This window comes from Notothenia coriiceps, unplaced genomic scaffold (genome assembly GCF_000735185.1).
Source record: "Notothenia coriiceps isolate Sejong01 unplaced genomic scaffold, NC01 NC01_scaffold00016291, whole genome shotgun sequence".
NCBI lineage: Eukaryota > Metazoa > Chordata > Actinopteri > Perciformes > Nototheniidae > Notothenia > Notothenia coriiceps.
Window position 1 is genome coordinate 82,274 of NW_011348992.1, and position 18,326 is coordinate 100,599.

Sequence of the window (18,326 nt, forward strand, 5' to 3'; positions counted from 1 at the left end):
GGGTCTGATTATTATATTGTTGACACTTTAAAATACTACTATCCTACTAAAATGCTGTACAAATCAGATTTATTATTTAATAAAGAAATAAAAAAAATAAAAATTCATATCCTTTATTTTTCAATATCACGATAAATATCGTACCGTGGACTTTTTAATCGCGATATTATCGTACCGTGAGTTTTTTGGTATCGTTACATCCCTATTGGTTACTATTACTTACTTAGTTATACTAAAGTAAGATTTTCAATGACAGTGAAATCCTTAACAACAGTATCCATCTATTATTATTGGAGGTTTAAACTGACTGAGGTGAAGTCACCAAACAACAAGAACAACCTTAACAATAAATAACAAAAAAGCTACAACTGAACAACATCATTGTCTTTTTTCAGGAGTGTACAGTACTCACTTTTCTGAGCATGTGTTTTAATATACAAATAATAAAAAGCACCGACCTGTTTGTCTAGGCGGTCGGCGATGCTGTAGACCAGCGGAGGGATGGAGCCTTCTTTAGTTTTCCCCACATCACTGCGGTAATGTTCACTCGCAGGCAGACAGCTGAGGATCACACACACGTACACACACACACACACCACACACACACACACACACACACACACACACACACAAACACACACACACACACACTTGAACACAAAAACAGATATGTGTCACACTTTATAGACTTCTTTGTAACAGCAGTATCTTTTAATATCCCACGTTAACGGCAGTTTGCTCTTTTCATGAGAAAGGCAGAACTGCAGAACACTGAGAAAAGAGAACTTGGTCATTGACACTTGATTTGACTTTCACCATTCTTTGTTATCTGTTTCCCTGTTCTGCATAAATTGTAAAGAGCTGAGGGGAAAGGGAAATACAGACCCCCGGCTGCTTCTTCAATACCAAGAGTTTACAGGAACCAGACACAACCTGCCCTCTACTGTAATTGGCCCCAATGCTTCCTTATTGTTTGTAATACATTAACTTACACACACAAACGTACAAAGCAAAATATGAAATTGCACGCATACACATGCAATGAAGACTTACAAAGGTGTGTGTTTGTGTGTGTGCGCGTGATAAGGGCTCGGCAATAAATCTAGATCGCTTTCCCTTTACGATGTTGGCTTCCAATGATTCTGATAAAGAAATCAAGATGACACAATCATTGTGCCGCTCCCTGTTACACAATGATTATGTCTTGTGTTATAAGTCCAGCACATCGTGGACTTTCCAAATAGCGGTGCGCAATTTTTGCTAGATTATCAAGTGGAATAGGTCAGAAAAAGTTGACTTTTTAAATGTTGAATATATGTTTAGGAGTTCTCAATAGGGATAGAAGTTGACCTCAATATATTTGATCTAATTTATTTTGGTCTAAATTATTTTTTACCATTTTATATATTAACAATATATATTTAGTAGTTTTCAGAGGTTGCAGTCATGTTACAATATAGTTGATTACATTTTCTTTTAGATAATTTGTTTTTAAAAGTGTGTTAATGAGAGTAATCCTCCATAAATAAACATGATTTACCAAAACAACCTTGATTGGTATTGAAATCTTGCAGCCCAATGCCTGATTTGAGTTTTTCTGGCTTCAAAATGGAGTACAAATATTCCCTGAGCCAATCTGCAGCCAAACCAGCAGCATCACTATGATCTATGGTGTGATATGGGAGTCTGTGGGTGTGGGTGCCACCCAATCCCCTCACATTCAACCCCACCCATGAACCACCACACCCCTGTAACCCCAGCCAGGCTTGAGAGCTTTACAGTTGGAGACACCTGTTGCATCCACAGTTTCAAAGCACTCACGCAAGCGTTCCTCCTCCTCCTGCCTGTTCCCCATCTTCTGGATTCAATGCTGATAAGACATGACACATTGCCCTCCCCACCACCACTACCTCATCTCCTCCTCTCTCCTTTTACTTTCTCCTTTCTCTTAGTTTCTTTGTCCATCTCCTCGTGAAGCCTTTCTGTCCACTCAGTGCGCCACTTCAAACACCAGTACTGTGCAGGTGGACGTTTCAGTGCAGGGGGCACAAACACACATACACACAGACACATGCACGCTCACAAACAGAGGCAATGAATGGAGCAGCTGCCAGGGAGATTAAGGCACGTCTTTATTACGAGAAAATACTGGCAGATTTCATCAAAGACGGCAGTGTTAACAGGAGAACTGGGTGTCCAGATTAAAGACGCAAGTCTGCCAGATTTCTTTTTTAAAGTCTGCCAAGTTTTTTTTTAGTTTTTTTAAATATGCCAGGTTTTTGGATAGCACCGCCTACTGAGAACGATTGTTTGTGCTTGTTGTCGCTGCCATGGTTGCTAACTACCCACTAATCATCTTCTGGCTCAGCCATCCAGCTACATAGAAGTAATGTGGCTGTGATTAGTTAGTTATGTTCTTCTGGGAGAGGGACTGAAGCTGGGATTTTGTGTGTGTTCATCGTAAAGAATTGAACTTTAGTTGTATTTCTTCGCATCAAAGGATGTCAGGCACATGTCGGTGCTTTGAATCATCCATCTGTAACTGTAACTTAAACTAACTGTATCCTTAGCATCTTCCTCTCAACCCCCTCTAACCTCACTCTCCCCCTGTGCCTGGAAACATTAAAGTAATGAGCTGTGAGCGACTCCAAAAAACACTGAATTTCTTGGCGGCTGTTTTCATTGTGTTAATTAAGTCTGTAGCCTTCACCCCTCATTCCCCCCATCCTCATGTTTTGGCGGTATGAACTTGGTGAACCGACAAAGTGCTGAGGATTTATTTCCCTCAAATCACTTCCGCTTTCTCCCCACTAAGCCCCCCTCAATCACACAGGCTCCACCGCTTTACAGCTTCAAGCTCCTTTTAGCTGTCAGATATTGATATCTCGGTTCCTTCAGGCGCCCCCACCACCCTGGACTTGTTAGCACTTCTTACATTTTCCAGAAAAACGTCATTCCTCATGTCCAGAGCAGATTGGAACTGAGCAGTGAGCGGTGAAGCGTCGATGTGCTGTTCAGAAGTGCCATCTGGTTTTTCACCTTCTAGTGGCCTACGCTTTATATATCCACGATCGTGTATTAATCGGTGGGATTTTTGTTCTCGTAAATCCTTTCCGCTCTATTCCCATTAGGTGTTCTGCTCGCACAATTCCAGACGCCAAGCAGTGCAAGCTCCTTTGGATAGTGGATTTTGATATCTTTGTTTCATTAGCCCAACAGGAATCGATATAACACTTTTATAATATTTATTAGCATATTATTTAGACACATATATCATTTTTAAAACCACTCATTGCATAAAAAAAAATACAATGTATGCAATAAAATCCGCCACGGCATTACCATTAATAAAATCCATATAAATGCACTCTACTTAACAAGAGCATCTCTATTTTTCTTTGTTAAAGCTAAGTTGAATTCAGCTTTGTTGGCATGTTGGGACAGAAGCCGCCGTTGCCAAAACAGAATACAGAAGCAATGCCATACAACTGTAAACAGTGAACTGTGAACGGCAGAGCAGCACAGAGCAATGATGTGTGTTTCTGTGTGTGTGTGTTTGTGTGTGGGAGCAGGGTGCAGGTACAGCTATAGGAGAGCTCCCCCCCTACTTCATGGCCCGAGCTGCGAGGCTGTCCGGCGCCGACCCCGACGACGAGGACTACCAGAGGATCGAGGAGATTCTGGACCAGACGCAGCCTGCACAGGTGACTCACCGCTCTCTTCACCACTCTGTTACCTCACACCCTCAACAACAAGAAGTATTCAAACCTTTTACTCGAGTAAAATAGCGGTACTACAGTTTAGAAGTACCAAAAAATAAAACACAAAAATAAAAGTGATTATAATGCAGAATGACCTGTTACAAAATCAACTCAAATATAACTACTCATGCTTCACTTAATGTGAATGTTGTTTCTGCTAATGATGGAGCTTCTTTTAATGACTTCCATCATCATATATAACTTGATTTATCTCTTGTTTTAATAATCAAAATATGCCAAGTAACTCATACAAAACTTATCAAATACATTTTGTACAGAAAAACTTTACAATAGAATTATAAAGCAGCATAAAGTAGACATATTCAAGTAAAGCACACGCACCTCTTAATTGATTAAATTAACTTCTTAACCAACCTTTTTCATGGAAGAGGTTTATGATATTTTACTTAGGTAGAAATAGCAATACTACAGTGTGGAAATATTACAAAAGTATTTGCACACAAATATAATAACTTACTTTACTATATACTTCTGCCAAAGGTAAAACAGTCATTATGTACATACATTTTACAAAAGTGAATCAATGAAATGTACTGAGTTACATTTCACAACTGTGTGCGTGTGCTTTCACAATAATATGACTCACAGAACAGCAATGATGCACTTGAGTGAAATGTTCCCGCCGTTTCCGGCCCTTCGTTTTGAGATTCCCTGTGAGAAAGACACAAAGTTATCGTATCAAACATTGCTGCCAATTCTTCAACAAATCCTCATAGCTCCCTGTAAATATTTATCCTCCCATCCTCTTGTGATTATGAATGGAGGAGGAGGAGAAATGTGCGGAAACATGCGTGTGGTTTCGTAACGGCTTTCCATCAGATCAGTGTGTCCTCCTGACCGACTTCCTCCCCTGGAATGCCTTTCTTTCTCCAACAGTCTGGGTCAAACAGTCAGACAGGTCAAGTGCACTAAACCAACAGCATCCATTAATGGTTTTCAACTTTACAAAGCACTCACTTACTCTTTTTTTAATAAATAAACTGAAGTCGACTTTAGAAACAGATGTTGACACATCAATGCAGATTTATGAGGGGGTCCCATTGTCAGAGGATTACTGAGTGATTCAGAGCAGTGTTCATTTTGTTTACTGTAATTACTTCATACAGGTTTAGCCGTCAGCCTTAGTTTACATGTGAATCATTCAGTACTTGCATTCTATCTTTGAGAATGCAGTGATTCCAAAGGAGAAAAAATACCTGAAAAGCATGCTTCTGCTCACAAGATGAAATCAGTCCCCAAACACATTGTGTTTTAGAAATAAGAAGAAATGTTGTTCTAACATATCATTTATTTGAATCTAGTCTTTCCCATTCTGTTGTCTTGTATCTTCAGATGTTTCTCTGTGTACCTATATGTGCCAAAAATGTCAAACACACGCAAAGAAAACCCTCTCTTTATGTGAGGTGTAAAGCATCGATACACTGTTATAACCTCAGCTATGTGTGGGTATTTATAGTAGTGGAAATGTAAGAGTATGTATTTGTTAAATGTAATAGAATTTAGATCGTAGCAGTCTCTTTTTCCTTTATTTAAATATTCAAATCACTTAAACCATGTGATGTCCATTATCACATTGTCACTTAGAATCCTGTTGGATAACAAAGCATAACATATCTAAAACTCCTTGCTACTTAGTAGAAGTAAAGAAACATTCCAGCAAGATTTGACAAATGTCCATGTTTGAAGTTTCTAGAAGCAGGATGCTGTCTTGAAGCAGTGCAAATCAATCAATATCTGTAATGTTACTTGTATGAAACGTGGAAATAAGTTGATTTGCTTTTTAAGTAATTGAATATGAAAATAAATATTGATAAATATATTGTATTAATGCACTAAATCAGTGGTTTGGTGACCAACATTGGCATACCCAGGGTTACCAGAACATTTTGAGTATTTTTTAAGTAATTCACAAAAGAGAATCTAAATAATAATACTCTACAGCCATTTTCATCACTGTTATCTTTCAGCAGATAGTAGAACTTTTCTTTCCCTCTCTTCTTTTCCACTTTTACCTGCTAAGGAATCCACTTTGGTTAATTGTTTTTGGTAAACTGCACTGCATTGTCAAAAAAAAGTTGTTGCACTTTTTTTTTGTTGAAAATATTGTAGGTATGGCATTTATTTTCTTCATTTGACAAAACACATACTTTATGTATATTGCATTTCGAGCCATAGCCCAATCACTGGTGTTCCTGTATCTACTTTGTCACAAAACACACTCACTTCACTACCCCTGCCTTTCTTACATATCCTAAAATGGAATTGGGTAGATTATTAATTATTTTTAAATGAATCTTTTTTTGCCAACTGACATCATGTGAATGGCTAGAGGCACTGGGTACTCATGTTCAGCTCTGCAGATGTGTGTAAATGAGCCTTCTAAAAATAAATACTGCATCAATCACTTTATTCATTAACAGCATAGTTAAACTGACCGAACTGAAGTGACCTTCTGAGAAACTAACACTGAAACGGATTGAAGGAAGTAAGAATAACATGTGGTGAGAAGGCGAAGTGATGCAGTGACCTGCTCTAAGTTCTCGTTACTAATGTTGTGGATAGCGTAGCAGGTTGGCACCGACATCAGCCCGGGAGCCCGGGAGCCCGGTCCACACGTGTGAGAGTGGAGTTCTGACATCACTCACTGATAAAGTGGCGCATCCCACCGAAACGGCAAGAAAAGAGTAGAGGGGGTGGTAGTTTCACGAACGGGCAGCATGGGAAAGAGGAGATTTTGTCTGAATTTAGATATCAACGTGGAAAGAGCTCCTGCTTGTCTTTTCAAAACAAGCAAGCAGTTTGACGCAGGAGGAGCATCGCCTGGTCGCATCCTCGCGAGGTTAGATTAGAAGTGACGCTGCTCTCCGTACGCCACCTCACTGCTCTCTCTCTCTGACATTGTTTCTCTTTCTGTCCCTCTCTCCCTATGCTCTTGTTCTTTCTCACGCACTCCGTCCGTCTCCCACTGTGAACCGCTCTCTCTCGCTCCTCTCTCTCTGATGATATCTGGCAGCTGTGTGTATGCATGTATGTGTGCTTGTGTGATTGGAAAGCATCTGGAGGCAGGTTGCTAGCACCATTGAGGACCTGCAACATACGGAAACATTTGATGCGCTCGCCAGGGCTTTTACCATTACTCGGAACTTCTCAGGGTTCCCTCTTTTGCTCAAGGACTTCCCACTCTCCTCTGATTTTCTCTCCTTTTTGCACCTTTCAAGGTGGACACGGAGTCATTCACCCGCAGTGGATTTGTGTCAGAGATTTTGATTGATTGTTGAAAATCAATAGTGATAGGCGAAGTGGAAAACAGACTTCACTGGGATCGGATTCAAGAAACGTTGGTATTGTTCGATAGTTGCGAATTAGACAGGAAGTGTTGAATTTTGCCCTCTAGGATTTGACCTCCTTCAACCTCTCCCCTCTTGTAACACATCCTCATATTCTCTCCCACACACACACTCTGACACACTCCACCCTGTGGCAGAAGAGCTGGATTAAGATGCTGACTATGTCCCTCCGCTCGAGTCACAGAGGTGCCAGCAGTTTGACTTCAACCCTGTGGCATTTCTCCCAGCCTGCACGTGCCAACTTCCTGCCACAAGTGCACGTGATGCACAGCAGCAGAGCACTCAGAGTTTTTTTTTCTCATTCATTCAACAGAGCTATTCAAGTATAATGAAGTCATGCCTTTTCTAACGGCTCCAGACGCTGATGTCATGAACATCAGCTTTTTTTCCCCTCTTAAATCTTGAACTCAGTACAAGAGTGCTCGTGTGTCGGAGAGGAATCCTCAGTGTCCACACAGCCTGTTTCCAAGGACCCTGCATGGAACCAGTCCAATGAAGTTACTTCCTGGCTTTTCTTTTTTCTTTTTTTTCCGCATCCGGCGCGGATGGGGTTAACAGGCTGTGAATTCTTGATTGCCAACTCCCAGGATTGTATCTCCTGTAATTCAAATCAGGGCCATCTGCGCTGGGCGTATGCCTGCCTTCCCCCCTGCACTCAAAGGCTCTCTGTGCTGTGGTTTGCCCGGCCCCGTCACGTGACTTCTCTGAAAGTGCCCCCTCCCTCCTCCTCCCTCTTTATTTCCAGTAAACTGTTTGAAAGGAGGGGGGTGACTCAGAGTAAAACCAGCTTCCCTTTAACCACAGCTTGTTAAAGAATTTGTCAACGTGGACTCAGGGGTGCATTTTGTGTGTGTGTGTGTGTGTGTGTGTGTGTGTGTGTGTGTGTGTGTGTGTGTGTGTGTGTGTGTGTGTGTGTGTGTGTGTGTGTGTGTGTGTGTGTGTGTGTGTGTGTGTGTGTGTGTAGATATATTCCAATGTGTATCTATTCTTTTTTCTTCTTTCTTTAAAGGGGACTGTAGCTTGTATTGCGTCAGGAGTTCTTAATCACTCCACTTCCTGTGCCAGAGAGAGCAGGCGCGGGCTTGTCAGGAGTTAATGAGATGAACTTTAGCCGTCTTCGTGTCGGGGGGCTTGCGGCCGCTCCGGAGATGTGTGTGTGTGAAAGACTTTCATTGAGAAAAAAAAAAGAAAACACAGAGAGAGGGGAGAGAAAAAATGTGCGTGGGTGTTGACTTTATGTGTATAGACTATGCATAGATTTTTCCTTGTCTGACACTTCAATTTTCCACGTGGAGCACAGTGCTTTGTCGCTGCCTGCTTTTTGTCTGTGTTTGAACTCTGTACCCCATAAGCACTACAAAAAACCTCAAACTACTGAAAACAAAGTGTTTTCTTTGCCAACTTTTCACATTGAAAAGTCCTTTGTGCAACTTCTGGCAAATCCAAAATAAACATCACATGTACAGTAATGCATTTCCGATGTAAAACAGGCAAAGAGAACAAATGTCACTCACAGTTCTTTCAAAAACATGACATTTGAAACTACTTTACTGTATATCAGCACATCATATTCATACAAATGTATATTTGTAATATTAACAGTTGGTTGTTCCCTGTGAATTTGTCTAATAACTCAACACCTAGCAACTGTAACCACATATATAGACAGTACAAGCTTTCAAAAACTATTAATATTAGTTTTTCACAATTACCTAATAAGAATACCGTCTCAATTTGTATTAATGATCCAGGTGGCATTATTCCATAAGTTTGTGACAAACGCTCTGCTATTTATCATTACAATATTTATGTGTATATTATATTAATTATGATCAAAGCAAAAGTTTAAAATGTTTGATGTTTGAAACGATGATAAACAGATTGCCTTTTAAAACCATTTTAAAAAAGAAAGACAAAAATGCCAATATGTTTAATACTTTTTACACATGAAACATGAAACATATGGCTGTAAGAGTGGAAGATAAAAGTGCTTACATGTGGTTTCTGAGAAGCCTTTACGATTTGCTTATTCAAATGAAGAATTGGTCAATCTGACTGCCAGATTAATTTAATGGGGGGTGTGGTGGGGGTGTGACTGAGCTCCATGTGGGGTGACTGTGCAGGCTTAAAGTAAAGCATCTGAGCCGAGCAGCCAAATCTGGAGCCAAAACCTCCACCGTTTTAATGACGCTGCACCCCTGACAAGATCTTACCAAATGTAATTACTGCTAAGCCCAGCCCTGCCGGCCGGCGGAGACAGGGGTGGAAGGGGNGCGGACCAGGCAGACTTTGGCAAGCAGCCTGGCAAAGATGGTGATTTTCCATAAGCCACCGACAACAGAGTCGGGATGTCTGAACCCCAGCCATCCAAGATAGACACTTCCCCGGCCCAGAAATGCAGAGAGAGAGTCCAAGTACATAGTTCAACTATAGTAAATCACAGTGTCACAAGTTCACACACACATGTACACACACTTTTATACCCGCCCCTCTCCACCTCGGGGACCCTTTGTTCACGCCGTGGTGATATTTTTTCATGATCGCTCTCCCTGCATGAGCCAATAGCTCAACCGCGGCACCTATAATGTAAACAATACGTGTGTCATGATGTCAGAAAATGAATGGGATTCACACAGGCCGTCGCCATGGCGCTTATTGGTTCTGCAGGGTTTTTGCAGTTGTCAGGTGTCCCTGGTCCAGAGTCAGTCCTCAGCGGTTCAGCTACAGCCAACCAAACACATTCCTTCCTCCCTGTCTCCCACCAGCTGAGCCACACACACACACACACACACACACACACACACACACACACACACACACACACACACACACACACACACACACACACACACACACACACACACACATACACAGCGACAGGCTAGAATTAAACTACAGGCCAGTTCAAGGAGAAACTTTTATGATTGGATGTCAGTGGAGGCAGAAATTCAAATGGTGAACCAATCACATTGTGTGTCCCTTCGCTCCCCCCACCACCACCTTATTAGGCGACCCTCCCATGTCTCTCAAATTTCCCCTCCGCTTGGTTGCACTCCGTAAAGAATGTAATCGGCACTGTACTGGTTTTGTTGACCATATTAGGTATGATCGAGAATTGCCATCCCCCTCAAGCATCTCTCTTTTTAAAACATGAATATGATGTTCAGGAAACTGAGGCCTTTCTATTCAGAATGAAAAACATTGCTATTGTCTGTTCATAAGAATTATATTATATTTTATTTCTCCAGTAGTTGATTTTATATTGTTTAAATGTGCTGTGAGTGGGAAAAATCTGTATATGAAATCTACTTCATATATAACGAACATTCATTAAAGAATTTGTGTCTATAAATAATTTCCCAGACCACTATCTGACAGTGTTATTCTAAAATGCCTCTTTGGGAACACTTTGCCATGTAAAAAACGTTTTAAAGGTTTGGTTAAGGAAATATAAACACATTTTTGAATGTCTTAAGGCGTATGTTCACTTTAATGCCAACATAAATATGTGTTCATATCAGCCCTCAAAGTTAAAAAAGGTTTTTTTTTCTCTAAATGAAGGATATCTCCTTTCGAAGCAAAAATGACATAAACTGTATATATATTTGTTTTTATAAATAATTGTATCTGTAGATATTTATTAATCACCAGAGGTTTATATATTAGTTCCATGCACAAATACAAACTTTAATTGAAAGGCACAATATTGCGCTTTGCATTTAAAACATCTACAACATTTCATATAGCCAGTGCAAACTATATATTATAGTAGAAGATATATATAGAAGACTTAATTCATATTTAAATAAAAGCATGGACATTTCTAAATCATGAGAATAGTTATATGTTAGGAGAAATAAACAATTTAGGCTTTGATCCATTTATATAGATACCAAAGATAAAAGTTCAAGAGTTGTATTAAACACTTTCTTTATTTGTTATGACAGTAATCTAACTAGTTTGCTATATTTTGAACTGCAAAGCATGTTTTTAAAAGGCAGAATTACTAAACTAATAAAATTAACATTGCAAGAGACAGGTTTACTTCTTGGTTTTCGTGCAAAAAATTCAATAACATACTTAAATGATATTATGCCATACCTTAAATTACATTCTGAATCAAATTACACAACAAATTAAAGCCATTTTTCAGTCCCATCTGGCTGAAAAATCTTTATTCTCTATTGCCAGCAGTTACAATTATTTTCATATAAACAAGGCCGACAAAATAATAAAAAGCTGCTTTGAATATTTTAGAAATGCAATATCCTCTATATTTAATGGTTATTGTTATAAACATTTCCATTTCTGATTAGAATCAAACAATTTATGTTAATAAAAAACACATTTAATTTACCAATTGCAAATTCAGCAGGGTATAAAGTAATCATTTTATAAATTACCTAGATATTTAATGCATCCAAAATGATGAGAGGTCCTTGATCAGTGGTCTCCTTTGCATCCCCACGCTGTTCCCAGAACTAGTTTGGGTCAAATCAAAACAGATTAAGGCTCCTCTTCCCAGAAAAGGTATGTAGAGAATATGTATGTGTCATTGCTGTGAAAAGAGGCTTTGTGGAGCTTTCAGGAGGGTTAGGGAAAGACCAGTTGAAAAAAGCTAGACTCTGTGAGTCACAGGAATAACAAAAGTCTGCTCTGTTGTTCACACAATTCCAGTGACAAAGGAATTAATAACTGGCCATAAGTGTTCAATACAGAAGTGCTAAAAGTAGTTTGTCCCTAACTCTAATGAAGAAACATGTTTAGAGGCCAGCCTGTACATTCTTTCACAGTTTGTGTCAGGTGAATCAGCCGGGGACTTGAAGATATCTGTGTTGGCAGAACAGTCAGGAATTTAGCACAGGAGTTCATTTAATTGCAAAACCCAATTATTTGAACATTTGAACAAATTAATTTCACCTCTAAAAATACTTGTACTATTAGGTTAATAATTGTTATGTGTTAGACATGCACACACTGGAAACTTTGACTCATTTAGAGCTCCTGATTTCTTGTATTTCACATTTATTTTGGTAGGTGTGAATACATTAGAATTAAAACTTTATTTTTGAAAACTTAATATTTAAGTATTGGGTTTTAGAGATCTTTATCATTTAAAAATCAATTCAGAACTCGGAACAGATTTAATAAGTGCAAAGAGCTCGATGCATATTCTATTAATATATATATATCTTTAAGTTCCAATCTATTTTTTAAAGCTGTACATCTAATATCTGAGGATCTATTTATGGTTCTTCAGTTTTATCTTAGCTCAATAATTGCTAACTTTTATTTGAGGGAACATTTACATGAAGCAGAAACCCCTCCTGTCGCAGCTGATGCTCCTTTCTAATTATTTAAAAACAGTCAGAGATAAAAAAAAGAACTGACTTTTCACACATTTTTCGTTCCATTGGTTCGACATTATGTTTTTAGATATAAAATGGAAAGCTTTATGTCACATCGCACACCATTATTTGTAAATAAACAAAAACATTAGCAGTCAGAGAAGATGGAGATATTTCCAAAAGCAGATCTTTAATCATTAAATCGTACCCCAAATGAATATATGATCCTAAAGTATTTATTTGTTTAAATTCGGTACTTGAATATGTTTTCAAAGCATAGGTAAAACATCTATTCACTAAGAGTTTTACAGCTGGTTACACACATTTATTTCACACAACTCTGTGATTGTCCCCGCTCCACAGAAAAGCTTAGCACTGATCAATTATCTTCTATAATTTCCCCTTAATAAATGTTTGAGTAGCCTTATTCATTATCTTAATCCAAACACCTTTACTTATCAATCTATAACCTATCAGTAATTAAGTGTGGATCATTTATCATATGAAATTTGAATCAGAAATAATTATTTTAAAGTGTTTGATCCAGTATTTATAAAGACAGTATAATGTGTGTCTGTTAAAGCTCTACAACAATAATTAGAATAAGAATAAAGTATTGATTTGTCGGTAAATACAACGATATAATGCTTTATATATTTGTATTTAGGTTTGAGATATCCTGTAAATAAAGCAATCTGTATACAATAAAAACAGAAAGTTATCAGTATCAGATTAATATCAGCATGTTTCTATAGAAATTAAATTAAATTGAACCTTTTTTTCTCACTTTTATTCTTTTTCAGGACTTTGTCAGCCGAGCAAAAGTAGCCATTCAGAAACTCATCCAGAGGGTCGGATTCTTTGGAATTTTAGTCTGTGCTTCTGTAAGTCGAATCACACATAATGTTATCCTATTAAATACTCTTCACCCCCACTATGGCTTTTAAAATCATTTTGTCGTTTTTAAATATTGATGCATTGACATCATTCAGAGAAAAAGACAGTCCTGAACTGTTCAAAAATATTTGAAAAACAGCTTCTATTAATGTACTGTATATTTGTCTAATATCAAATATGCTTATGGTTTCTGTCACATGCTGTAGAAGTTATGATGCCTTCATGCACTTTCTGACCCTATATATGATTTATATTGTATTTATTTAGCTGTTATTGAAACATATCAGGTCTAATCATCTCTTCTGTTTCCCCCAGATTCCAAATCCGTTGTTTGACCTGGCAGGAATAACGTGCGGGCATTTTTTGGTTCCCTTTTGGACTTTTTTTGGTGCGACACTCATCGGGAAAGCAGTCATCAAAATGCACATTCAGGTGAGCTGCACCTAAATTCTAAGTATCTATGTATCTAATGCCACGGTCAATATTTCCTGAAATGATGTAAAGGACATGTATATAGTATATATGCAGTGCTCTTCTTGTATCTTTTCAATGTCATTCTACACAGAGGAGAACAAGCTAAATGTATACATAGCACAGTGTGAGATTAGCTTTCTATAATATTGTTCAGAAGCAGTTTGGTGATGAATCACAATCAAGCATCTCTGTACTGTATTCAGCTGGCAGTAAGGAGGCCATTTTGTGTAAAGTAGGGGGAGTCAACCATTTTGTAATGGCAGCTGCAGCACCCCCGGTTCATTGTACAGTCGTCCGGTCTGACCACAGCAGATTGAGAATTTATGGCAGGGTAAAAAGATCCATCCTAACCCTTAAATAAGAAAGTGGTGTTAGGAGACTTGGCATTACAAACGTTTCTTCTAATCCTGGAAAATCCTCAATTTGCGTCCAGGAATCTGCAGTAGGTCTGTGATTACCGTCAGGGGCTCCGCTTTCTGTTTTCTTAGCAAACGTTTGGAATTTGCTCATGGTGATTCAGAGAGGAAGGGTTAAAAGCAAAGCTCTATTATTTTCTCCTCACTCGGCCCCTTGCTTATCATACGCAGAAAGCATTGTCCGGCACTAAACTGAGAGAAAACGTGTTGCTGGGGTGTGGAGGGGGGGGACCTGGGGAGCACAGGGTGAAGCTGATAAACATTGTCTGTGGGAGGTGATGGAGAAAGAGAGCGGGAGAGAAAGAGGGGTGGGGGGTAGCATGCATGCATGGCAGGCACAGTACCAGATTACACCCAGGGGTCCCGGGGGCCCCCAATGACAGAGGTGTGTCCCTCCCTCGCTCACGGAAAGAAAGACTTCACCCGGCTCTCCGGCATGTCTGGGGGGCCCACTCTCTCGCGTAGCTGCTTGGTTTAATTTCCTTCAAGCTCACATTTTGCTTCTAATGCAAATGATGCAGTAGTTTACAGCGTGTGGGCAGAAAACTTAGAGAAGAAAGCAGAGCAGGTGATGCTCTCCCTCGTGGGCCAAGAGGGAACAAAAGGGGATTTTGAGGCTTCTGTTGTGCTGTGTGTGTGGGCGTTTTACTCTCAATGCTTCAAAGCGTGTTTTCTGAACTGAGTTTGTACCTGTGCTTCAGGTGTGTACTTACAAGGAGAGGCTTTTTTTATTCTTAAGTCTTTCATGCTCATTAAGCTTCACGTGTGAATGTCCGCTGTTGAATGGTTACAGCGTCAGCGCCTTTGTGACGCAGCTGCCCACTTGAGGATGATGGATGATGTCATGCACATACATGTGGGGCCCTTGAGAGGTAATTACACCGAGGACAGTGTAACAGAGAGGGGGCTGTAGAGGAGGACATGGACTGTCATATAGCATAAGGGGAAAGAGAATTTTCTATTGCACCCTTGGACTTTGGTAAGAGTGGTTAATATTAATATATAATGCTGGAGCACAAAAGGATGGAAACATTTCAAATCTTGATTATCCTGGCCAAAATAATAGATTAAATTCATAATGTTGTCAAAATATCCTTAAAAAACTTCAATGGCACAACACGTTGTGGAATCACTTTACCTTACATTGAGTTAAGAAACAGATATTTTTATTGCATCAAAGAAAGGAAACACAAGTTTCTAAAGTAAACATTTGTTTGTAGTACATTTTATTATAAATCATGAGTTCCCCTGCATTAATAAAGAATAAATCAAAATAGCAACATTGTCCGGTCTCTCTTATAGTTCCTGTATTTCTTAAATCAGGCCCTTTGTTCACTTCTCTACTACAATAGCAAGCTAGACATATTTTTAAAGTTCCTCATGTTAGCATATTCATGATAATCCTGAATATGAAGGCATGCTTTGTATCCCCCTGTGTGACCAGGATGTGTGTCGCTCTTATCAGAGTTACCACTTATCTGAAATCAGCGAGTCAGGACCGTGTCACCGTTGGTTTCCCAGCAGAGAAATCTCAAGGCATCTTAGTCAGCTTTCCTGTGTCGGCCATCTTGCTGTCCCCTTCCTCCCTGCCTTGTGTGGGATGATGAATTACTTGTCAATGCCTGTTGAATAGATGTGTGTGAACAAAATCAATATTTAAAAGCAATACTCCAAAATCTCTTCCTGAAGTTGGGGGTTTTGGAGAGGATTTACATACGGTTAGGCCCAGAAATAGTACGATAGCAACTGTCAATTATGTGTTTTGTTATTTTTGTGACATGGTCAACATTTTGACTGCAAGTCTTTAACTCAAACTGGCTTACTTTCCATGAGGTCCTGAGGCCCAACACAAATTAAAGTGACCAAACACATGTATGAAGTGGATGACATGTTACATAACCTTACAAAGAGCTCTGTAACAAAGCACTGATCAAAGACCGTTGTCACATTAAATTAACATTGTTAATGTTATCTATAGTGTAGCCATGCAAACGTGATAATTTGGCTGTCACATTTGTTTTACTTCACTTATAGTATCATCTATCTCACTCTGTAGATGTCTTATTGTTTTTAATCGTCCTGGAAGATATTATTATTCCTCATTACCTCCAATGAGGCTAGTTTGTGTGATATTATCGTTAAATCCTGTGATCAATATACTCAATAGGCATTTGTATTCCATAATATCAGCGAGAAGTGTTTAATTGTATTTCATCAGTAACACATGCTTTTAAAGTATCTTCGAAACTTTTCGGCTTATCATTAGGCTCAGTTTCACTAACTAATGTTAAACGTTGGATTACGTGGTCTACTGTTTCATATTATAATATATATTCATTTAACTGAAGCTTTGCGCAACCGTATAGAGTGAAATATTCAAATGAAATTTTTATGCCTCCATCATTACATGAGATGGAAATTCTAGTCGTCTCGTCGTGTATCATTTTATACACTTGTCCCTATAATTCGGCAGTATATATTTAGTGTCTTTGGAAACCTTTGGATCTGGACTAGAATATAAAATAAGGGCTCTGTGGGTTCGAACAATCCTTTTCAGCTCAACATGAGTTTGTAATGATGGCTCTGTTGGGGTAAGCCTTTCTAATGGCATGTTGAAGGCAACCGAGATGATACTGGATTTTTAGTGGTCAAAACGCATATTTGTTTATGGGAATACAGTAACTTGTAAAAACTCAGAGGGCATGGAAAAGACCAATAAAATCAAGTCAATTATTGGTTCCTTTTTCCTGCCCCCCTGCAGCAGGACAGTCTGATAGGAGCCCGAATGGCTGTCAGTCGCCTGTCAGCCGCCTTCTGACCGATGACTAAGCAGAAATCATACAGGACAGGAGCCTCCAGCCTCCCTTTGAAGCTATGACACATCTCCTTTGATTCCTACACACACGTACACTCTTTTTAGGACGGCCAGTATGATATGCTGACCTAGCGTACTGTGTATTTCATGTGTCATAGAGCCTTTTATTTCCTGCCCTCCATGACAAAAGGCCGGCTTGTGGGCCCCTTTTACCCCAAACCGCCTTGGTGGTGCAAGGCATGGGCCGGTGCGTTATGGGCAGTGTGTGTGTGTGTGTGTGTGTGTGTGTGTGTGTGTGTGTGTGTGTGTGTGTGTGTGTGTGTGTGTGTGTGTGTGTGTGTGTGTGTGTGTGTGTGTGTGTGTGTGTGTGTGTGTGTGTGTGTGTGTGTGTGTGTGTGTGTGTGTGTGTGTGTAAGGGGACGTTACAGAATCACTGTTTGAACCATGATGCACATTCTGCCTTGTTGGTGACCTCATGGATCAGTAACTGAATCGCTCTTTCTGTCTTTGTCATACAGAAACTGTTCGTGATCCTCACCTTCAGCAGGCACATAGTGGAGCAGATGGTCTCCCTCATCGGGTGAGTAAGCCTCAACGGGCGTGTGTGAGTGTGTGCGCGTGATGGCTTGCTCACCAAAAGTACCCTGTTGGAGTACAGCTATCTCACATGAAAGAGTTAATGCAGAACTTGTCGATTGAGGGACCTTTTCAGGTGGGCATGTGGCATTCAAGTAATTTATGTCCCTTTGTGGGAGATGGCGCCTCCTCCTTTATGTGAAGGTCACGCAGAGTCAGAGGTGGCTTTGAATTAAACATGGGGAATTTTGGAAGATGTCTTGTCTCCTTGTACTGTTTGAAATACTATTTGGTCACATTTTGTTTTGCTTTTGGCTCCTAAGTTTGCCGTTATAGCCTTCAAGGTGATTAATGGCTTGTATTTTTCCACTGGATGACTATGGGCATGTTCTAGTTGCTTCACAGGAAAGGATGAACTCTTCACGGAAACCTCCTTTCTGCTTTATCTCGCATGACGCACTGTTGCTGCAGTTTTAACCAGTCGATACCTGAGACAAAACAAAAGAAGAGGGCCTCTTTTGAGTGTCCTGATTGATCACCATGATCTAAACATTTATGTTTTCATAAACTAAGGCCCTTCAGATTTTAAGACCTCGATTGCAAGAATTGTTAATGATTATTACCCCAATTACATGCCAGTATTTGTGTTTGCCAACCTGGAAACAGCATCA

General features: G+C 39.5%; 1 protein-coding gene across 1 annotated transcript in view; it reads left to right on the top strand.

The window, feature by feature from the left end:
- Positions 1-18,326, top strand: part of LOC104949484 (vacuole membrane protein 1-like) — a 43,282-nt gene that overhangs the window by 8,157 nt on the left and 16,799 nt on the right. The window contains exons 2-5 of the mRNA XM_010775844.1: positions 3,573-3,704; positions 13,281-13,361; positions 13,690-13,806; positions 17,598-17,659. Coding sequence (XP_010774146.1) covers positions 3,573-3,704; positions 13,281-13,361; positions 13,690-13,806; positions 17,598-17,659 — 392 coding nt within the window. The remainder of the gene's footprint in view (positions 1-3,572; positions 3,705-13,280; positions 13,362-13,689; positions 13,807-17,597; positions 17,660-18,326) is intronic.